General features: G+C 38.3%; 1 protein-coding gene across 1 annotated transcript; it reads right to left on the minus strand.

The window, feature by feature from the left end:
• Nucleotides 1-1,614: 1,614 nt before the first annotated feature.
• On the minus strand, nucleotides 1,615-23,260 carry ylpm1 (YLP motif containing 1). Its single transcript, XM_051138862.1, is given in 22 exon segments — nucleotides 1,615-5,050; nucleotides 5,382-5,562; nucleotides 5,841-5,965; nucleotides 8,843-8,894; nucleotides 14,053-14,133; nucleotides 14,226-14,309; nucleotides 14,412-14,495; nucleotides 14,584-14,760; nucleotides 14,857-14,976; nucleotides 15,123-15,185; nucleotides 15,266-15,420; nucleotides 15,832-15,986; nucleotides 16,217-16,379; nucleotides 16,461-16,550; nucleotides 16,629-16,776; nucleotides 16,867-16,990; nucleotides 17,097-19,208; nucleotides 19,289-19,896; nucleotides 19,999-20,196; nucleotides 20,338-20,406; nucleotides 20,408-20,539; nucleotides 22,448-23,260. Coding segments are annotated over 21 exon segments (5,430 nt in total). The 5' UTR covers nucleotides 22,991-23,260; the 3' UTR covers nucleotides 1,615-5,050; nucleotides 5,382-5,415.
• Nucleotides 23,261-24,217: the final 957 nt, after the last annotated feature.

Raw genomic sequence — 24,217 nt, forward strand, 5'->3', positions numbered from 1 at the left:
CTTCCAGTCTTATCTGCGTCTAGATATTTTTAGCTGTACAAAACAGTTTGTTTTGTTGCTTGATATTGCAAATTAGTGTCTTACCATATTATTTTAACATATCTTAATTATGATCACACTGGTTTGTAGTAAAAACTGTTTGATCGTTTTCTGCACGTTGTTATTCTTCTCGTTATTTCCCTATAGCGCCTGATGAACTGGATGTCTCACCCATATAGGTTCACTTCCATGTTAAAGAAAAAGGTGGATATGAAACAAAAAATAATCACAAAAACAACAGCCTTACATGGCTTGATGTTTGGATATCCAGGACAAATGAAAAGCTGCAGTCCAAATTTCCTCTGTCATCCTTCCATCTGTGAAGACTTTTTACCCAGTTGGTTGTGGAAATGGGAATGTGGGAGACTGTCCTTAAACTGAGGTCTGAAATACCTGGAGAGTCATCCATTAGCATTTCCAATCATCTCAAAAAGAGGCTGCCTGACTGAAGTCGGACTCTCGAAAAGCATGTGATGTGAAAAAACTCTGGTTGTGGTCACAGATGTTTTCACTTCTCCCATGAGATGTAAATTTCCATATAACTTGGAGCTGCAGGAAAATTTGCATTATGATGACGCGGATTGGCTGACGAACTGAAGCTTCTAACAGAAGCTGTGCTGACGTCATTAAACAGGAAGAACTGTCATAAAAACGAGCAATGAATTTGTCAACCGGCTCTTTTATTTGAAAAAAGGGACTTCCTTTACTATACAAGGAACATTGGGCATTCCAAGTTTTTTGGAATTCTGCAATAGACATGGCCTGTCCAACACACTCATGGCAATTCATAACCTTTTTCTACGTTTTGGTGAATTTGTATAATCCAATTCATATGCTTTCGGAATTTTTTTTACACCCCAAAACACTAATACTTCATGAAATCATACAAATTCGCCTCCAATTCACCAAAACATGAAGATTTCTCATGAGATTGGGTTGGCCTGCCTTTTTTATATACTGCCTCTGATGCCAAAACCAAAACTGGAGTTGAATCGAATTTGAATAGCAAAGGGAAAGAGCTATAATGACTTTCATTTTGTTTTTGTTTCCTGCAAAAATGTACTTCATGGCCTTGAAAGATAGCACACAAGGACTGTTTTGCTTGACCCCCCCCTTTTTTTTTTTTTTTTTTTTAAAGAGCCTTGACAGTCACATTCACCATCCTTTTTCCATTTTAAAATAAACTACACATTTAATATTTCCGTAGGTCGGCACTAATCACTCACTTTACTTTTTATTCAAACAGAACACACGCAATTTTGTTTCATTGTTTTAATACCCCCCTTTAAATGGCATTACCTCTAAATTCAAATTATTACCATTCATAAAAAGATCCAGTCATTGGATTGTTAAAATTTGCATAGGATACCGGTCATTAAAAATGCTGAAATACACACAGAATTCTGAACGTTAAGCAAAGGTTTGATAATGTACTTTTTTTTTGTTTTCATTTCCACATAGGTGTTGTCCAAAATACATGTAGCTTTGTTTAAAAGTTCAAGCTGTTGTTGTTGTTGTTGTTGTAGAAATCATTCAAAGCAAGCAGTGAATGAAAAATCACAGCACTGCATTAAATTCTTTTATTCGCATTACTGATAACCTGTATTATAACTTATTCTGTGTGTGTGCTTTAAAGATCTACAGTTGAAAATAAGGATCATACAAAATGAGTTTACATATAGTCCACAAGAGGAAAATAATAGTTGAATTTACAAAAATAACCCTGCATTGTGTTTCCTTCTAAGGCATCAGTGAGCATTTGAACCTTGTGTAATAAGGGCAAATGAGTCCCTCAGTTGTGAAAAGATGGATCTCAGAATCACAGCCATTGTTGGAAAGGGTTCAAATACACAAAAATGCTGAAAAACCAAAGACTTTGTGGGACCTGAAGGATTATTCTAAAGAACAGCGGGCAGTTTAACTGTTCAGGACAAACAAGGGACTCATGAACAACCATCACTAAACAAAAAAACAGCTGTGGGTCATTCAGGTAACAACACAGTATTAAGAATCAAGCATATATAAACTTTTGAACGGGGTCATTTTTATAAATTCAACTATTATTTTCTCTTTTGATGAACTCTTTTCAACTATATAGAAACATCTTTTGTGTGAAATATCTTATTCAGGTCAGTACTAAATAAATAACATGCATTTTGTGTGATCCCTCTTATTTTGGGAAAATAATTAACATTTTGCAGATTCTGCAAGGTTTATGTAAACTTTTGACCTTAACTGTATGTAATAACCACAGCAATACACATGTTAGTAGCAATACATAGTTGATGTTAGTTTTTCCCCCTCTTTTTTCTTTTCCATTGCAAAAGTGTGCATTAATTCAACCAAATGAGCCATTTGTTTGGAAAGCATCTTGGGACTTTTTTTTTGTTTTGGATATTGTAATTGACTAACACAACACAAACTGAACAAATTCAAACACCAACTATATAATCAATTTTGAAAAGAATGAATATCACATGTTTATACTCCAGGGGGAGCAGTTGAACTGTCATTGCACACTCAATGAATAGTTCACCCAAAAAAAAAAAAAAAAAAAAAAAAAAAAAGTCAACCACATTATTCCTAAACCAGGGGTTCTCAACTCTGGCCCGCAAGATCCATTTTCCTGCTGATTTCAGCTCCAACCCTGATCAAACACAACTGAACAGGTTAATCAAGGTCTTTAGGATCACTAGAAAGTTACAGGTAGGTGAGTTTGATCAAGGTTGGAGCCAAAATCTGGAGGACAATGGATCTCAAGGGCCAGAGTTGAGAACTGCTGCCATAAACCATATGATATTCTTTCTTCTTTGCAACACTATTTTCCTTGAAGTAAAAGCAACCAGCCAGTAACTGTCAAGCTCCAAAAACAACAAAAGTCCCGTAGAGAGAGTAGACCTACATCTGAATAACATTAAAAGGGGTCATCGGATGCCCATTTTCCACGTGTTGATATGATACTTTAGGGTCTTAATGAAAAGTCTATAACAAACTTTGGTTAAAAATTCTCAATGGTTGTGTAAAACACCACCCTTTTAACCTTGCCAAAATGAGCTCTGCAAAAATCATCTCATTCTGGTCGAGGCTGCTTTAAATGCAAATGAGCTCTGCTCACCCCGCCCCTCTCTTCTCTCTGTGGAGAGACGAGTCTGTTTACTTTAGCCGCTAAACTTGCTAACTAGCACATTATTAGGAAAGGCGATTGCAAAGATTCATTAAAAAAAACAAAAACAAAAAAAAAAAAAACTACTGCATCTTCAGCGGCTCAGATGTCAGCAGTAAATGACAACCACTATGTTCATTATTACATCCAGCAACACAACACCTCAATCGCTCAATCGGAGATATTCTTGTCTAACTTACATCCCTGCTCTGGCATCGAAAAAAAGAGGTTGGACTGTTACAGCTGATCTGAGGTAAGACGCTCATGTCAATCAACTATCGTGGGAGCGGCCTCTGTTGGTGTGACGGCACACTGAAAGGCATCTGAGAATGGCTCGATTTGAAAAAGGGGATATTATTTTTACAGATTAATTAAAAACCACTGCATGGATTTTTATCATTATAGGGTAGATTTGTACATACACTGCCAACACACATTAATGTTCAAACAACATGTAAAAGTGAACTTAGCATCCGATGACCCCTTTTTAAGGGTCTACAAGAAAAGCCATACTGTATGAAATATTCATTTTTTACTAAAAACTGTTGCAATGTAGAAAGCTACTGTACATGTGTTTTTGAAGTAAATATATATCATAATCCACAAGCACTTAAATTGCCAAAAAAAAAAAACAAAAGTCCATAATCATATGAATCAATTAACTGCCAGAAAATTAAAAATATCAGAAATTAAAAATACGCCAAACACCGCCAAAAAATAGATTAATAGATTATATATTTCTCATGGACTGTTCTCATGTTCGCACTTACCTTTAATGCCATCTCATTCATATGTGTGTTAGAATATTTAGCTGTGAGTGTTTTATGAGCATTTAATGAACATCACTGTCGGGTGGACCACTTGACAATACAAGTGCACTAATACCCAGTGTGCATTCATTAAAGAACCCAAATATTACTCCAAAAACTAAAGCCTTAGCAACTGCATTACATATCCAACCAAGGAGGCTGAACACAATATATATAAAATATACATTTGTCAACAAAGATTATCTCTTGCTCCAAGTATAACAAAGGCAGATTGTCTCTTTGTATCAAAAATCAGATATGGAGCTCATGTATAAACAGCAGCATGTAGATATAAAAAGGTTTTTAGGGTCACATGTGGAATTTTATAAATATATACACAAATACATACGTATAATGGGAGGCGTTACGAGACAGTTTTGGTCTAGCAAAACTCTGTATAACTCACAAGTACTTTATGCAAAATTCATGCCCATGTTTCCTGGCAACTTATGTGGCAAACCAAATAATAAGCAGGCCAATAACAACCACTGGAACAGACCTGTCATTCAATATGTTGCCACATGAGAAGCCAGTGAACTATTTTGTAAGCAAGTCATGTGTCTTGCGTCAATCTGAAGTGTTTCTTTTGAATCTTTAATTCCAGCTTGGCCACCAAACCAAAGTTTCACAATTCAGCTTAACAGACAGATTTTTCATATCATCATGAAGTGAAAAATGACTGTATAAGGGTTCTTTATGAGACTGTTTTGTAAGCTTTATTGAGTGTGTACATGTGTGTGTGAACTACAAGAACATTTCAGGGCCAAATACATTCGATCTATGGAATAAAAATAAAGTACAGATATCACCTACAATCGAATGCACCACTGCTACAAAACCTACACACACAAAGCTTAAACTATTAAAATAAGATTGTGGATAAAACAAAAAAGGATTTACATTACACCAGATATTATACCAAGGCCATTGCGTGTACTACAGGATCGACCAACGAATAAGCGCCAGTTTCTGAAGAGATGATGCTTATTCTTCACCAGGCAGTACACTTCGGAAATTAAGAATTTCATGAACTGATGACCTGGAAAAAAAAGACGACTAGTTAAAAAGACATGAAGGGGAATTTTAAAAACTTGTTTGTATGACATTGGATTATATTCACTACTAAGAACACAGTTATCAAATAAGGCCCAGCCAACCTAAAATGATACAGTTTTTCTTTAAGAAATAACTTTTTGTTGGAATCTATACCTAAAACATTCTTGAACTTTAACATTGTTTAATGTAAATGAATAAACGGATAGAAGTCAGGTTCTAAAGCTTAGCAAAACTCATGTCTCTAGCTTTCTATCTGCATCCGCAATGACTATCAGTCTTGGCTAAACAAAAGAGCTAAATTAATAGAAACTTACCATAAATGCTGTACAAATGTCATTACAAAATCTCCTAAAAATACTTGGTGCGGTTGAGAGCTCTCTGAGCAAGCTGGCCGCTCTCATCCGTGATTTTCTCCCAGTCTGTCTGACCGACTACAAAACCAATTGCACGCTTTCTGTCAGCATCCTTCTTCTCTTCAAGATCGGCCCATCGCACCTGAAAGATCAAGTTTAATGAGTGCAAAATGTTTGTTTACATCAAGACCCTGCCCAAACTGAGCACGAAGTGTTAGGAAATTCAAATCAAATCAACTAGTGAGTCTCTTGTTCAGACCAACAACAACAACAAAAAAAAATACAGACCAACTATTCAATCCTTTTCAAAATACGGGCCTCATCTGCAATTCTCAAGCACATTCCAAGTAAAAATTGAACGACAGATGACTACAAACAATAAATTGAAAGCTAATATATAAAATATCCAAAGCACATTACCCTCTTTTTGCCAGGTTCAGACATGCGACTGGCATAGTCATCAGGCAGCTGAAGGAAGTCTTCCATGCCAGACACATCAGTTTCTCGTTTTCTCTTGCCTCCACCCGCCAGACCATCCAGCTTGTCTGCAAGGACAAAGCAGCATCTAAAGTCATCATCAGTTTGACATCTGATGAACACTTATTTGTGACAAAGCTACCAAGACCTGGCAAATCACATACTAATATGATAAAAGCTCTTATTGCGTTATAATCGATGGCCATCCAAAGACATGTGTGACCCTGGACCACAAAACCAGTCATAAGGGTCAATTTTTTGAAACTGAGATTTGTACATCACATGAAATGGTTTGCTAGGACAGAATGTTTGGCCGAGATAAAACTATTTGAGAATCTGGAATCTAAGGGAAAAATCAAATAAAAAAAAATAAATAAATAAATAAATCAAAATATTGAGAACTTGCTTAATATCCTAATGATTTTTGGCATAAAAGAAATTTTTTTTTTAACCCATACAATGTATTATTGGCTATTGCTACAAATATAACCATGCTACTTAAGACTGGTTTTGTGGTCTAGGGTCACGCATGTATATTATATGTAGTGTTTCTAGGGCTTTTCACACTGTGCTGGCTAAGTGTTTTTTAAACCAGCTTCCGCCCATTAACATACACTTTGTACATTTGTACAAACTTTTATGTGCTCACAAACTCACTTGCTCATCAAGGGATCCTCTGCAGTGAATGGGTGCCATCAGAATTTAAGCCCAAATGTTTGATAAAAGCATCGTAACAGTTTAAACAAAACCGTTTTCAACTAAACATAGAAAACTTTGTGTTTTGGCCATTCATTTACATGAGAACAGTATTCTGTAGGGGCCTTAAAACAAACTTTTGGAAACAAGCTTCAAAGTGCAAGTTTTTGAAATTGATACCATTATCTCCTCATCAATGGAGAAAAAGAAAATGGTGAGTCTACAGGCATGCTCAAGTAATGCATATGCATTCAGTGTTTCTTCACAAAGTCTAAGAGACTTTTTTTCTACTAGTAAAAGCAATATTATGGATAGAGGTATTTCAGCTGGAAGCAGTGGTTTAATTAAAACAATCTTAACAATAAATGTGTTTCTTACAAACGCGCAGCTTTTCGCTTCACAAGACGTTAACTGATGGACTGGAGTCTTGTGGATTATTGTGATGTTTTTATCAGCTGTTTGGACTCTCATTCTGGTGGCACCCATTCCAAATTCCTTCCAATCAAGAAAAGTTATCTAAAGCTCAGATGGCCTGGGAATGAGTACATTTTCAGCAAATTTAAAGCAGTCCATGCAGACCTACAGACCACGTCATAATTCCCACAGATGGTACACATGCTTTATTTGTCCAATTATCATTACTGACCTCAGTAATATGCACAAAAATTCCTGATTTTACAATTAATCCTCTAGTTTTGATTCCAAGACTGACACTGTTAATCACCCCAAATTGATTTGCATTTTAATGAGTGAAATAAATATTTAATATCCTATCAGTCTGCAAGATTTCCGGCTCCCAGGTGTCTTTTATACAGGTAAGAAGCTGAGATTAGTAGCACACTCCTAAAGGGAGTGCTCCTAATCTCGTCTTGTTACCTGTATAAAAGACACCTGTCCACAGAAGCAATCAATCTATCAGATTCCAAACTCTTCTCCATGGCCAAGACAAAAGAGCTGTCCAAGGGTGTCAGGGACAAGACTGCAGACCTACACAAGGCTGGAATGGGCTACAAGACCATCGCCAAGCAGCTTGGTGAGAAGGTGACAACAGTTGGTGGGATTATTCGCAAATGGAAGAAACACAAAATGACTGTCAATCTCCCTCGGTCTGGGGCTCCATGCAAGATCTCACCTCGTGGAGTTTCAATGATCATGAGAACAGTAAGGAATCAGCCCAGAACTACACGGGTGGATCTTGTCAATGATCTCAAGGCAGCTGGGACCATAGTCACCAAGAAAACAATTGGTAACACTACGCCGTGAATGACTGAAAACCTGCAGCGCCCACAAGGTCTCCCTGCACAAAAAAGCACATGTACAGGCCCGTCTGAAGTTTGCCAGTGAACATCTGAATAATCCAGAGGAGAACTGGGTCAAAGTGTTGTGGTCAGATGAGACCAAAATCAAGCTCTTCGGCATCAACTCAACTCATTTTCGGAGGAGGAGGAATGCTGCCTATGACCCCAAGAACACCATCTCGACCGTCAAACATGGAGGTGGAAACATTATGCTTTGGGCGTTATCTTCTGCTAAGGGGACAGGACAACTGCACCGCATCAAAGGGACAATGGATGGGGACATGTACCATCAAATCCTGGGTGAGAACCTCCTTCCCTCATTGAAAATGGGTTGTGGATGGGTATTCCAGAATGACAATGACCCAAAACACATGGCCAAGGCAACAAAGGAGTGGTTCAAGAAGCAGCACATTAAGGAGTGGCCTAGAAAGTCTCCTTAATCACATAGAAAAATCTGTGGAGGGAGCTGAAGGTTTGAGTTGCCAAATGTCAACCTTGAAACCTTAATGACTTGGAGAGGATCTGCAAAGAGGAGTGGGATAAAATCCCTCCTGAGATCTGTGCAAACCTGGTGGCCAACTACAAGAAATGTCTGACTTCTGTAATTGCCAACAAGGGTTTTGCCACCAAGTACTAAGTAATGTTTTGTGAAGGGGTCAAATACTTATTTCACTCATTAAAATGTAATTCTGTTGTTATTCTGTTTTTCACTGTTCAAATAAACCTACCATTACAATTATAGACTGATCATTCCTTTGTCAGTAGGCAAACATACAAAATCAGCAATGGATCAAATATTTTTTTTCCCCACACTGTATATGAATGACACCAAATCTTAAAAACAATTATATTAAAAAAAAACATCCATACATGACCATTTATTACATACATACAGTAGAAACATATTACTATGAATAATTGGTGTAAAACTTCAATTAAATAAATACCCACCAAGTTTTGCTTCTGAAGTGTCCATCTCCCATTTGCTTTTCGGAAGGTATCCCTATATTACAGAGAGACACTCCAACGGTTAATCCTCAGGTGATGAGAGACAGAGGGGACAGACAGCGTGACAGAGGGAGGACAGGGACAGAATAGGGGCTGGGGAGCAATGATGATGCTTTTGATGATGAGAGAATAAGCTTGAGAAAGAGATAATTATTAAGTCACAAAGGCAAAAATGGGCTCTCAACAACTGATGAACAGTTCTTATTTAAGATAAGGAAATGTCTACTGAATACAGAATAGCATGCATATTTAATACACTAGGCAGTGTATATGAACCAGGTTCCTACAAAATTGACTGCTTTATGCATTCATTTTATTGTAAATCACAAAGCCAAGACACATTTTTGGCAGCAGATATTGGTAACTATGGGATAAGACAAAAAGCCAACAGCATAACACACAGGAAATAAGACTGACAAGGAGTTCACTTTTAAATGTAAAAAATATTCTTCTCTGCAACCGTTGGGAGTATTTCTCAATCCTGCCCTAGAGAAATCATGCTAACACTGGATATTTGGATTGAGAAACATTGCCCTTTCATGTGACATATATATAGATCTGTTTTTATTTTAAAAATACTTTAAATAAAATAACACATTTTTGAACTGAGAATTTACACCCGATCAGCATATTTGTGTTTGATGGGAGCTTCAAAGGTTTCTATGCGTTTTGCAACATTGAGTAATGTATCACAGACATATCTCATGAATCCTTTCAAAAACAAAGTGTAGAGCGTGTAAATAATAGATTGATTGTGCAGTGTAGAGAGCTTCGTTGATTATAATGGAACTTTGTGAGACTGTGATGAACTAATATGAGTGACAGCTTTTAATGATTTTTTTAAGGGAGTTTGCATATCAGATATTGATTTAATACAACACTTAAATAAACAAGTTAATGTTAAGTGACTTATATTGTGTGACTGAAACACTATTGCCTGATTTTGCTATTTCGTCTTCAAAAATAGTCTGAAACAAGTCAAAACCGAACTGCTGCGCATCTCCTTTTAAACACAGCGGTGTTTCGTTTATGAATGAATGTGCATTTTTAAACTAATCTAGTGAGTCAATGATTCAATTTCTCATTCATAAAGACAGTTGCTTGCTTTATTCCTAAATGAAACAGCTGTTCGAACAATTAAATAAATTATTCAGTAATTAAATCAGTGACTTGCTGCCACCTACTGGAATTTTTAAAGTATCTTTTCAGTTAATTTCAAATCATTTAATATTTCTGTATTTAAAATTTTATATTTAAAACAATCTCAACATGAATTTATGAATTCGATTGCACTCATGTCACCTCTGAGCCTCATTAAACATGAAAATACACCTACAAGCCACTTTTGTGTTCTTCTGTGCCACCTATGTAGTGCAAATTAATTTTGTTATTACTGGTTTCATTTGGTTGGCAACTTCTTAAATTCTTATTCTACTATTATATATATTATTAAATTTGACATAAAAGATAACATACATTAAAATAAAGTTAGAAAAATGCCATTAGAAAAGTAAAATCACTTTAAGGAGTTAAATATCACATCGTAATGGGAAGGCTAATTCTTTTTTAATCAGTTTTTTGATTATTGATTAGAAGGTGCTCCTGAAATTCTATTTTTTTCAGTTAGAGCACCTCCTAAAGAGAAAAGTAAGCATAAGGGGTCTGTTAAAGGGATCGTCGGAAGCCCATTTTCCACAAGTTGATATGATTCTTTAGGGTCTTAATGAAAAGTCTATAACATGCTTTAATTAAAATTTCTAAATGGTAGTATAAATAACACCTTTTTAACCTTGCCAAAATTGGCTCTGCAAAAAACATCCTGTTCTGGTCGAGGTTGCTTTAAATGTTAATGAGCTCTGCTTGCTCCGCCCCTCTCTTCTCTCTGTGGAGTGACGAGCCTGTTTACTTTTGCCATATTTAGCTGCTAAACTTGCTAACTAGCACGTTATTAGGAAAGACAATCGCGAAGCTGGATCACGAAAGATTTGCACGAACATAGACGGATATATGTAGATCGGGAGGTGCATTCCATTCACAAACAAACGTAATCCACTGCATCTTCAGCGGCTCAGATGTCAGGATTAAATGACGACTACTATGTTCATTATTACATTTAGCAACAACACATCAATCAGAGACATACTTATCTAACTTACATCCCTGCTCCAGCATCGAAACAATGGAGGTTACAGCTCATTTAGACGGGTCTGAGGTAAGACGTTCATGTCAATCAACTATCATGGGAGCGGCCTCTGTCGGTGTGACGCCACACGATTTGAAAAAGGGGATATTATTTTTACAGATTAATTAAAAATGGATTTTAATCATAATAGGGTAGATTTGTACATACACTGCCAACACACATTAATGTTACAACATGTAAAAGTGAACTTTGCATCCGATGACCCCTTTAAAGTACAAATCCTTAAAAACCCATTTAACCAAATTCAAATTTGTAAATGGAAAACTAGCTAAAAGCAACTACTCATCTCTAAATTAAAATTTAAGTGATCAGTATTACAGTATAGGCTGTTCACACAAAAATCTAGAAAACTACACAAAGCATTAAATGTTTGTGATAGAACATAAGATAAATATATTTTTACAGTTTTCTGGATAAGAGATTTTAATGTTACTAATGCACAAACATTCACGCGTTTTGTCTTAATGCATTCTCTCTTGTATACAGAATGGCATTAAATGTTTATAATATTTCTATTCAAGTAGAACTAAATATTTGAAAGCTTTTACAACCACAAAGTTTTGCTACAAAGTACATATTGCATGCTTGCAATGCCAGATTTCAGCTAGATTTTTATATAACTGAACTATAAAAAATACAAATATATAAAAAGAAAAAAAGAAAAACAGTTGCAACCTCCAACTAATCACGACATTAAGTTTGAAGCTGTGACTATTCACTCATTTCATTAATGTCTCAAGTGATGTTTGTGTGATCATAAAAAGTCAGAACTGTATCAATTTATAACAATTGTTCCAATAGAATAAACAATTCAATTAACATGAATGCTGCATATTTTGCAAGTGCATATATGTATACAAACACTACTTTCCAACATTTTTAAACATCTGAATTAGTGTTAGAAGGTATTGAACTAAACAACCAGGTTGTTAGAGATCTAGTGTTTTACAAAGATGTCAACAACTGTCTCTAACATCCCAGGTGCATTAAGTGATTAAAATATAATCAGTGTTATCTGTAAAAAGTACTGAAAATAGAACAGAAATACCTTAACTTTTAAAAGCATTTTTGAAGGTTTACATGACTGCTACTGAAACCAGGAAAGTGTAATTGTATGACAATATGTGAGATTAAAATAAAGACATGTTTATGAAAATGAATTATAAAAATGATAAACACTGTATTTTGACCTTTACTTTCAAAGCCAAGCTTCATTCAGATGCCAAGTCATTCATTATATTAGTTTACAAAGTCTGTCAGCTTAATTTTAGCAAGACATAAAAGAACAAAAAGATGCTCACAAAGTTAGATGTTCCAATATTACGAAAAAAAAAAAAAAAAAAAAAAAAAACATTTTTGGCCCAGATGCAACTATTTGAAAATCTGGAATCTGAGGACAAAAAAATCTAAATATTGAGAAAATCTCACTTTATTGAGACTGAAAGAACTTTATTAGTTGTCCAAATAAAGTTCTTACCAATACATATTACTAATCAAAAAATAGGTTGATATATTTACGGTAGGATTTGTACAAAATATCTTAATGGAATGTGATCTTTATTTAAAATCATAATGATTTTTGGAGTAAAAGAAAAATCAATAATTTTGACTATTGGCTATCGCTACAAATATACCCATGCTACATAATGACTGGATATATTAATTCGTTATGCATTTATTCATTTGTCTTGACAGTAATCATTGTAAAGAATAAAAATGCTCTGTCTAAAAATGCTCAAGTTTGTATTAACTTTTTAAAAATGCAATGTGATTTATGTGAAATACCATGAGTCAAGCTGTCTAAAACAGACTAAAATAATGAACTTTTTTACATTTAGAAAAGCTTAATTTTTCTTAATTTGGCCACAATTTAGTTCAACTATTCCTGAATCCCTAAAATCTCCAATTGTTAATGCCAAGACAGACCAACATCTATTAAAGTTCATCTTAATGCCTTACGTACAAGACTTTCCTTCAAGTAGCTTTACTGAATTAATGGCTCTATTTTGTTTTAATTTAAGCCACGAAGACAGGACTTGTGCAGAGCTTCCTACAAGACAAAACTGAGAAGCTTTCAAGAAGTCTTGTATTCAAATTCAAGTCCCATGATAAAAGGTTCGTATTACGAATTTAACTACAACATCAGGCAAGACATACAGTTATGGTGTGTTTCTTTGTGAATGCCACGTTTAATACTTGGCTAAATAAACCAAGATCAAGACAAAAGGCTACATCAAGCCACAATCTTGCATCTAGAAGTCAGCAAACAAAAACTAAGTAGCTGTATATGATTAAAGCTACTTAAAACTACATTCAAGTGCAGCCATAGCACTGTCTGAGTTCAGTATGAAGACTTCTTAAAAGCAATTTTAGATTTTACACTACAGTCCATTCTAATAAAGTTGTTTCTTGCCTCTAAAAAACTAGAAAAACAAAAACTGTTGTTTCTAAAAACATTGTTTTCAAGGCTCAATGTACAGTAAGTAAAATACTATTTTAATTAGCTAAAATGTTTAGATCCATTAATATGAAAATTGAGGACAAACGTACACAGATTCTCCATTAAAGAAGCAATTACAGAGTGTTTAAAAAACATCAGCAAAATGTGATCAAGCACTTTAAAGAAAATCAAGTCATTTCCATTAGTGAGATAACGTAAAGCTTGCTTTTGTCAATATATATGTGAAAGCATTTAATAATCCATAATAAGAATATGGATTGCAATTACACCAAATAGTCCAGAAGATCTCTGTCACAAGAATATTCTTTTTTTTTTTGTTGTTTTTGTTTCATCTTTGTCAACTTGGATTGGGAAAGAGTATCCTGTGACTGATGCATGGTAAGAGTACTTACCTTCTTTGGTTGCAAAACTAGGTCAGGTTTAAAGTAACTACATTATCACAGTTTCAATTATTTTCGAAAGAAGCATGCATGATAAGAGAGGTCCTACCAGATCTGTCTCATCATCATCTTCCTGTTTCACTTCAGCTTTTGGTTCTTCTTCAGATGGGTTGAAGTCTTCCATCTCCACCTAACACAAAAGCAGTTAGTGTTACTATGAGAAGGAAAGCATAATACATTTACAATTACCCTGATGAACATAAAGGGCATCATCAATCTTACATCTTCAATCGCTGCATCCTGCAGTAGAGACCGGATATCTAGTCGTACCATATGGGGTGGTGCAGATTCCCAGCTACTAGCCAGCTGTGTGCAACAAGCGTATTATTAGCCAGCCTTACGAACAATTACATCATACAATTCATCTGATAATCTGAACAAAAAACGTAAACAAGTTAATGAAACTACCTTTGTAATATCCTTTAGTGTTCGTCCGTGTATGTTTCTCTTTGCACATGTTTGGTGATCAGTTGTGATTTCAGCCAAGTACACCTGAGAATAACAAGTGTTATAGTAAAGCGATGTAGAGTTAAAAAGAATGCAATTACTTAAATTTACATGAAACAGCAAGGAAGCTCACCTCAAACCCTTTTGTCTTAGCAGCACTCCAGAACTGGTCAAAATACTTGACTTTCTCATTGATAGCATCAAGGATTATAAATGGGAAAAATCCATCATCCAGTGTTTTCTTGAATGTCTTCAGCATGCTGCTTCGATACGTATCTTCCATCTCAGGTTCATATTCATATTCAAGAACCTGTTGAAGACGATGAGAAAGATTTGCATGATCATTTGGGGGAAATGATTTGAGGTTTCCCCTTTGAAATGAACGACTAAACAGATTAGTTCAAACCTTTGTCTTGACGCGCTTCCCAGTATCAGGGTCCTTCTCGACTTTTTCCACTTCAGTCATAAAATAGTCATCCAGACCGAGAACTCTGGGTGGTGCACCACCACATTCAACCTCTTTATCCTATTATCAAAAAAACGTCAAACGTCAGATTAGCAAACGTTTTTGGTTATATAAAGTCTCTCTGGCTTAAATCAACTCATCTCAAGCACTTCAAGCTATGCAAGCAGCAAATATGGAGACAAAGCAAAGAAAACAAAGCATATTACCCTAATAAGTTTTGCAACATGACTCTTGCCACTTCCAGGTAATCCACGCATGATGACCACAATCTGAAAAGGATGAAAACTGTGAGTATGGTATTCAGAAGAAAATGATTCAGAAGGAGAAGATTTAGAAAAGTGTGGTATACCCTGTCAGGCCGAGTTAATCGACCTGGGGCTTTGAGGATGTCCTCAGCATTCTTTGTTTCTGGTTTCTTCTCCATACGAGGGGGAGCAATGGGAGCAGAAGGGGGCAGTGACGTGGGTGGAGGAGGGCGCTCATCTGAATAGCTCCTCCGATCACCTGGTTAAGATATAAAGGCATCTTACACAGTTCTCAACTTTCCAAGCTTAGGAATTACTCAGTTATTTATGGTAAGCTGCATTCACTTTTGAACTGGTTTGTGAAACAGGACTCTTCTGGGTGTTTAATTTCTGTTTCACTAGCTTCACCAAAAAAAGTTTTCAAACAGGTTTTTCTGGGTCTGGGAACATTTCAGTTGCTTTGCTGTCTATACAGGATCAGAGAGCTCTCGGATTTCATCAAAAATATCTTAATTTGTGTTTCGAAGATGAACATAGATCTTACAGGTTTGGAACGACATGAGAGTGAGTAATTAATAACAGAATTTTCAATTCTGGGTGAACTATCCCATTTTAAAAAAATTACATCGATTTTAAAAATAGAGAGATTCTTTTATAATTCACTCACTACCATAGCTTGAGGATCCATGCTCATAATGCTCAAGACTCCTTTCATAGGACGACCTTTCATAGCCTGGTCGGTTATAAACCTCACGATCCCTGCTTGAGCGGCTTGGGTGATCTCTTTCTCTCTCTCGGTGACCTGAACGAGGCCCAAGTGGAGGTCTGAAACCAGACATACAAAAATTCATATCAAACCAACTTTCCACACATATTGCCACACATTCCTTCAAACTTTCTTCCAGTCCAATCTGGAGCTCTTCATAGATGTTCTGATGTAAATAATGGTATGTTTAACAATAAATGACCTAATACAGTATGAGTATAAACTCAAAACATATGCACTTTGAAAACATAACTTTGAAAATAGATGCAACTGGTCTGGAAGTACTTACCGTTCTTCTCGTAGGTAACGGTCCCTTTCATATCTGTCTCTCTCATAATCCAAAGGTGGCTTCTCCCTGTATGGATCTCTCTCCCAATCCCGGTCATAATCTCTGGGACCACCATACGGGTCACTTCTTCTGTCATAGTATGGGTCTCTGTGGCCAAGCAGTTCTGAAGGAGAGAGGTTTGTCACAGATGCGAGTTAAAATAAACCAATGCAGTGTTCCTTCATATTAACAGAACAGAACTAACCTTTCTCATAAAGTCTCTCAGATGGAGGTGGAGCAGGCCTCAACACAATCCTCTCTCCATAAGAAATCCTTTCTACTGTTGCACCAGCATCTGCTTAAAAAAAACTGGATGTAGTTTGTCTAAATATATTTACAATCACATGAGTTGAGTGGTAGAACATATACTGACCACGACCATGCCCATAGTCCACTGTTTTAGCAATGAATGAGGCTGTAGGTGCTGAAGAATGAAGGAAGCCTGTAGACTGATTTGAAGGTGGCAAACCAGCTTCCAAGGGTTGACTAGTCTGTCCCGTTTCTGACAATAAATTAGTAGCCTAACAGGAAAAAAAAAAAGAATGTTCAAGCAATCAGCGGTGCTTGCAGTGTTGGAAATTAGTTTCTGAAGCAACTCAAGGTTGGCAAACCTGCAGAGCACTTTTAACTTCAGGTGGAATTTCCAATCCAAGAATTCCAGCAGGAAGTTCTGGAGGCAACCCAGCAGATTCTGGGTTCGCTTCTCCCAAAGCCTTCTTGCTTTCCTGGAGCTCTCTATGAGCAAACATATCACCAAAGTTAATAGTATAACCTCAGCCAGTTGAACGGTATGACTTAAATGTTGTTTAAAAGATGATACACTGATGGGAACTCTTTTTACCTTATCATTTTCAGCTCCTGGGCAGCTTTGAGAATGATCTCATGCTGCCTTTGAGAAAGAGCAAGTACAGTTTTAGTTGAAGTAGGTGAAGACTGCTCAAGTGGAGCATCCAGAGCCTGAGGTGCGGGCAGGCCAGTTAGCGGCTCTGGGTTGTGTTCATAATGGGGCTCCGTTTCACCAACTATACGAGAGTAGGCCCTCTCAGGTGGGGGTGGGGGTGGAGGTGGAGACCTTTCCCAATCAGAACGAGAGTGATAAGGAAGCTCCCTATCACGTTCTTGATATGGTGGACCATCAGCGTAAGATGGTCCTCTTCGTTCCTCTCTATACCGACTCTCATCTTCATATGGGAATGACCTCTCTCTTCCCTCTAACCAATGTTCTTCTCTAACTTGCTCTGGGGGACAACGTGGTGGATAGTCTCGGTCAGGTTGCTCCCTGCCCCATTCCTCACGAGAACCGTAATACTCATTGTCTTGTTCATATTCTTGATGATATTCACGAGTTGGCCTTCTGTACGCATCATCCTCTGCACCATATGGGTATTCCTCCTCATAATTTTCTTCTTCAGTGGGTGGTGGGCCATGCCACCTCTCCCTTGGCATTGGAGGCCTCAATGGAGGTCTTCTAATTTCCATTTCATGGGGATGTAAAGGAGGACGTCTCAGCCCTCTCCCACGAGGATGAGTCCATCCAGGTTCTCGTTCCAATTCTTCTTCATATCCAGCTGGATCCCTTGCCAAGATTTCATGAGGAGGTGGTGGCCGTCTCATGTCTCGCTCCATCATGTCATGGCGGGGCGGTGGTCCCCATGGTCCTACACCACGTCTGAACCGTGGTCCCATCACCCCACGTGGTCCCATGTGAGGAGGTCCATGTGGGGGGCCAAGAGGAGGTGGGCGCCTTGGACCATGAAGCATAAATCGAGGATGGAAAGGGGGTCGCCTGGGGCCACCAGGAGGAAAAGGAGGTCTAGCATGCATGGGAGGTCTTCTCTCTGTCCAGTATGGATCTTCTTCCTCCCAATATTCCTGTGGTTCTTCTTCCCATTGTTCATCTGCATGAGCGCTCTCTGGGTGCTCCCTGTGACCCACTGGAGGTCTTCTCTCTCTAGGATTTTCATAGTACTCTTCTGGGAAGTGTTCCTCCTCTGGTTGCCAGATCTCATGGGGTGCTTCCTGGTCATCCATTTCTCCAGGACCTTCTAAAGAGGGGTCTGTCCAGGCCGAATCCTGGTCCTCTCTGTGCGTTACGTCATCTGCTTGCTGATGCTCATAGGGATCCTCTGGCATAATTTCTCTCTGACAGTTGGGATCAGGTATTTGTCCTACATACTGTCCTCGACCACGTGCACGGCCCCTGCCTCTCAGAGGCACTGGCACTTGGCCCCTTCCCCTTCCTCGGGCTACCTGTGGTGGGCCTGTCTGATTCATCACATGTGGCCCCCTAAGAGCCTCTTTAGGTGCATCAGGTTTAAACTTATCATTCTGAGGAGGCTTTGCTTGTTGTGGTGGCCCGTTAGTAACATTGTTGGTTTTAGAAGGTTGTGAACTAGACTTCTGAGCATTTTTGTTGGTGGTGTTTGGACTTCCTGAAGGTAGGGATGGTTTTGTAGTATCCTCTTTTAACTTATCCTGCTTTCCAATATCAGCAGTAGTACTTTCAGATTTACTATCCTGAGTTTGAGGAATGGGTCCACTCTGAATAAAAAATCCATCCACTGAATCCAATATGTCATCCGTCAGTGACGGACCAGTGGAAGCAACATCTTTTTTCTTATTTTGATCTTGGACATTTTTATCTTTTTCTGGGCCCGTTTGAGATGGAGCAACTGGTGGGGCATCAGGTTGTGCTGTTTGTTGTTTCATTTGAACGCCAGGGACAGGACTGGATTGCGCTCCATACCCTGGTTGTTGAGGGGGTACAGGGGGTCTTTCAAATCGTGTAGGTGCATTCTGCCTAGGGGGGTTCTCAGGTCTCATTGGAACCCCAGGGTGAGGAGGATTGCCTCTAGGAGGTCGGTTAAAACGCTGACCAGCGTCAAATCTAGGTGGTGCATTAAACCGTTGCTGGGGAGGCTGTTCGAACCGTGGGCCTCTGGGACCTTCAAACCTGAAAATGAATAAAAAACTAGTAATCTCGCTCCAGAAAAATGTGTTAATCATGTGCAATCCTTATGCTAAATGCATTACCTTGGACCATCAAATCTTCCACGAGGTCCAGGGGGTCCAGGAGGCCCAGGAGGTCCAGGAGGACGAACCCCTGGTCCAGATGGACGAACTCCTGGTCCAGGTGGACGAACTCCTGGTCCAGGTGGTCCAGCAGTTTTACCTGCTTCAGGGACTGAATCTGAACCAGAAGATGGGAATGGTTCTGCAGGTGGAATTACCGGTCCAGAAGGTGGCGGGGCCTGTGGTGAAGGTCCCGACATGGCATCCATGTTAACAGGCGGAGGCATAGATGGAAGCCCTGGGCTGGCTAAATGCATGTTTCCATCTGGTCCAGGGAGTCGATGCTGCCCATATGGTCCCATCATGCCACCATATGAAGGAGCTGCACCATACTGATGCTGCATAGCTCTTAGGGTTGTGATTCTCTCTTGCAGATGAGCTGAAGTTGAATTCATTTGCTCTTGCCATTGTCTCCACTGGGCTTCGTAATCATGTAGCTGGTCTTTGTGTGGGTATGACTGAAATTGTTCCAACCACAAATTAAAGTGCCTGTCCCACTCTTGGTACAAGGGAGCAAATCGTTGTTGCTGCAGTTCATAGTGTTGCAACTGCATCTCCAAGGGCATTGTCTGGTGGATATAATTAAACAATTATTATAAAATGTTGTTACTTTGGTTACTTTTTCACAAATTAAGAACCACCGATAGATTTAGGTAACCAAGCAACTGTACCTGGAGATGCGCTGGCTGTTGAATAACTTGTTGGTACTGTTGCAGGACCTGCTGTAGTTGGGCATGTTCTTGCATCAGTGCCTGGTACTGCATGCTGGCCCTTTGATGCTGCACATGCTGCCAATGGGCAGCTGCAGCCTGCAGCTGCTGAAGACGTGCTGCTTCAGCTGGGTCTCCCGCATCAGTGATGCCCCTGGGCTGTGGTGAATATCAGTAATCAATTATACGATATGGTATCACACTTTAAAAATGAAGAACAGGTTTAAAAAAAAAAAAACACACACAAATATACATACAATGTATGAATAAAAGACTTCATATTACTTCAGAAAAAATTACCTTTGATTCCTCTGGTGGAGGGGGAGGAGGGGGTTCCTCTTTGGGAGGTGGGGGTGGAGGGGTGTTTTTTTGGGGGTTCAACTGGAGGTGGTGGAGCAGGAGCATGGCTTCCATTAGATGAACTCTGATTCTGCTTTGCCTTCTCATTTTTCAGCTTTTGCAAATTTTGACGGTGCTGCTGATACCAATATTCCTGCTGCTCCTGTACACAATAAATCCAAATGCAACAAATATTTCTACATTTCTACCTTGAATTTAAAATATGATCACATAATATTATACATGATCTTACTACAATGACAACAATGCTGAAATCATACAACGGCAAAAGCAAAGCAGCAAAGAAGCATTTTTTTTATGAAATGTAAAATTTATCATAATACAGTCATTTCTACAACACTATCATCCCTCCAATATTTGTCACTTGACGCAAGAAAGAAGAATTCTTTCATGAGCAGATTGATCCATTTATTTCATCTAAAACATGGTAGAATTATTTGTAGCATAAATTAAACTAACTGAAATGGGGAGTGTATATCGATGTTTTTCCTGAACGCGGAAGTCACGCCTGACTCCTATCTGGAAAGATGCTTTGCATTTTCGGTCTCCATTGTTTCTAGACAAAACAGCATATATTCCGAGCTGATAATCTAACGTTAAACCTACTAAAATGTTTTTAAAAAGCACATGGCTCCATAGCGCCATCACTTTGAAATGTCGCAATGACCATCATTTGGCAGTGTCTCACTCCTCAAAGTTTAGTGTGTGTGTAGATGACACAAAGCTGCCAATGTTAGCCACATTAAAAATAGATGGGCGCTATTTGAATGGGTTCCTGTAAAGATCAGAACAGAAGAGCATCTAAACGGATGTAAGAATTCATAATGGCGGCGCTCATCGTTTACTCAGTCTAAATTAATTTGTTAACTGTCATAAGATATCAGAAAAACCCTGTTATTTACTGTAGTGTAGTTAGATATTCTGGCTGTTTAAATTACTCCTTACTATAAATCTTCAATTTCATTTTCAAAATTTCATGCTACATAAACAAAAAAAAAGTTTGTTTCTTCATTTAAAAAGATTTGGAGAAATTTAGCATTACATGACTTGCTTACCAATAGATCCTCTGCAGTGAATGGGTGCCGTCAGAATGAAAGTCCAAAAAGCTGATTAAAAAACATCTTGTGAAGTGAAACGCTGCATGTTTGTTATAAATCTAGGTGTTTTAACTTGAAACCATTACTCACAGTTAAAAACTTTTTAGAGTTTAACGTCTTAATGATTGCTTTATTTCTTACAACACAGTTTTTCCACTTCATAAGATGCTAACTGATGGACTGGGGTGGTGTGGATTGCTTGTGAATTATTGTGATGTTTTCATCAGCTGTTTGGACTTTCATTTTGACGGCACCCATTCATTGCAGAGGATCGATTGGTGAGCAAGCGAAGTTGCTTCAAATCTGTTTAAAAGAACAAAAACTCATGTTTGTTAAAACATATAATGCAAATAATGTAATAAACGAATATAAAAACAAAAACGGAATGCACGCCAATTAGAAAAGTGATATTTTAGATGGTGTATGATATATGTGACCCTGGACCACAAAACCAGTCTTAAGCAAAATTATCGATTTTGCCAAAAATCATTAGGATATTAAGTAAAGGTCAAGCTCCATGAAGATATTTTGTAAATTTCCTACCGTAAATATATCAAAACGTAATTTTTGATTAATAATATGCATTGCCAAGGAATTCATTTGAACAAATTTAAAGGCAATTTTCTCAATATTTGGATTTTTTTGCACCCTCAGATTTCAGATTTTCAAATAGTTGTATCTTGGCCAAATATTGTCCTGTCCTAACAAACCATACATCAATGAAAAGCTTATCTGAACCTGAATAATAATTGACCCTTATGACTGGTTTTGTGATCCAGGGTCAAATATCATACAGCAATACTTTCAGGAAGTTGACAATTAACGATATATATGATGTGGTATGTGGTAATCACAACGTGTTATCAAGCTGGAAATATAATGTGCTGTATAAAAAGTGACTGTATGAATACATCAATACGTGATTAATAATAAAACATGCCACAGAAGCTTGCCTGCAGAGACATCGACGAAAAGTCGGGCTTTTCATCCGCCACCGATGCACTGGTATCGCTAACCTGTGGTGTTGGAGCGGGGGGCTTCACTGCAGGTGATGAAGATGATGAAGGCTCGGGAGCTGGAGGTTTCACTTCTGGTGGCGGAGGCTGAGGTTGGGTTTGGGGTTGAGGCGGGCCAGCGGGCCCTCTCAGAGCTGATGGATCTTGAAAACTGTTGGGCGGTGCGGTGTGACCAGCACCGCCTGTCTGCCAGTACGAAGGCGCGTTGCTGGCGGCATTGCCCGGGTGATGCAGCACCGACTGCAGCTGCTTCTGATGGAGCTGCTGCAACTGCTGCATTTGTTGTAAATGCTGCTCGTGTAAACTAGAGAAATTAGTCGACGGTGTAACAGACGGAGCGCCATACCCTCCAAATCCTCCTCCTCCTGGTGCTGCTGGAGCTGGAGCGGGAGGCTGAGCTCCCCTAAACTGATGAGGCCGCGGGCCGAAGTGTGGAGGAGGCTGGTGTCCACCTCCGTAACCGCCCCAGGAGGGATGCATGCTTGAACCGAGACACTGCGGGCCAGGCAAGGCCTAGCCGCCTGATCGCATAAAGCCGGTTACTTGGTAACTGTCGCTACAACTGTGTGCAAACGTGATCGCAGTTATTAGCACAGGCTCTAACTATCATACGAAAGTTTAAAAGATTATTTTTTTCTTTACAGATGTGCAAGAAACAAGTCGTTTATATTCATAATTATTGTCTTGAATGCTATTTCCTCGAAGAGCCCGTGTGCGTGCCTGACTGCGCCTGCGTCTGAGCGTCAACATGACGCTCACTTTGCGTAATACGTCATCGCATTTCTTTTACACTTCCGCGTGAAAGACAGGCGCTTTAGCACCACCTGTCGCACTGGTTCAGTGATTCAAGTCAAATCTTCAGATTTTAAGTTATACATGTATTTGTCGATGAAAACCATAAGAAGCATAGTTTATCTAGACCATGAGTTGAGATAGATGAGTCTGGGTGTCACGTGGTTGTCGTATCTGATAAAGGCAGCTGCCTTCCCAACAAAAACAAAACATTTTATTTTGGTGGCATTTAGGAAATACTGCAGTACATTTAAACACACACACACACACACACGTCTGGTTTATTATCTTTGTGGGGACTCTCCATAGGCACAATGGTTTGTATACTGTCCACACTGTATTTTCTATCCCCTTACCCTAACCCTACCCCTAAACCTAACCCTTACAGAAAACTTTCTGCATTTTTACTTTCTCAAAAAATCTCATTCTGTATGATTTATAAGCTTTTGTACCCATGGGGACCACAATGTCAAAAATTTTAGGTTTTACTATCCTTGAGGGGACATTTGGTCCCCACAATGTAGCAAAAACAAGTACACACATACACACACACACACACACACACACAATGTGAAAATAGTGTAACTACATTAAAACATTTTAGAAATGCCAACATGAGCACAAAAACAAAACCAATCCAAACTGCGACTTCTGCGAGACATTTTATTTATCAGTTAAAATAGCGTAATCTGTATGTTGTGATAAAACTTATATATCTAAATTACATCAAAATAAAACATGAGCCCAAAAAGATGATTAAATTAAAAAATAAATAAATAAAGAGTATGTGACAGCACCAAAACAAGTGGAACTGACAGAAAAAGCAATTTACTTCATAAAGAGAATCACTGACCAGATTTTAATGTAGGCTACTATGCTTGCACAAGGTGTGTGACCATGATGCAGTGATGTAAA

This window comes from Labeo rohita, chromosome 20 (genome assembly GCF_022985175.1).
Source record: "Labeo rohita strain BAU-BD-2019 chromosome 20, IGBB_LRoh.1.0, whole genome shotgun sequence".
Lineage (NCBI taxonomy): Eukaryota > Metazoa > Chordata > Actinopteri > Cypriniformes > Cyprinidae > Labeo > Labeo rohita.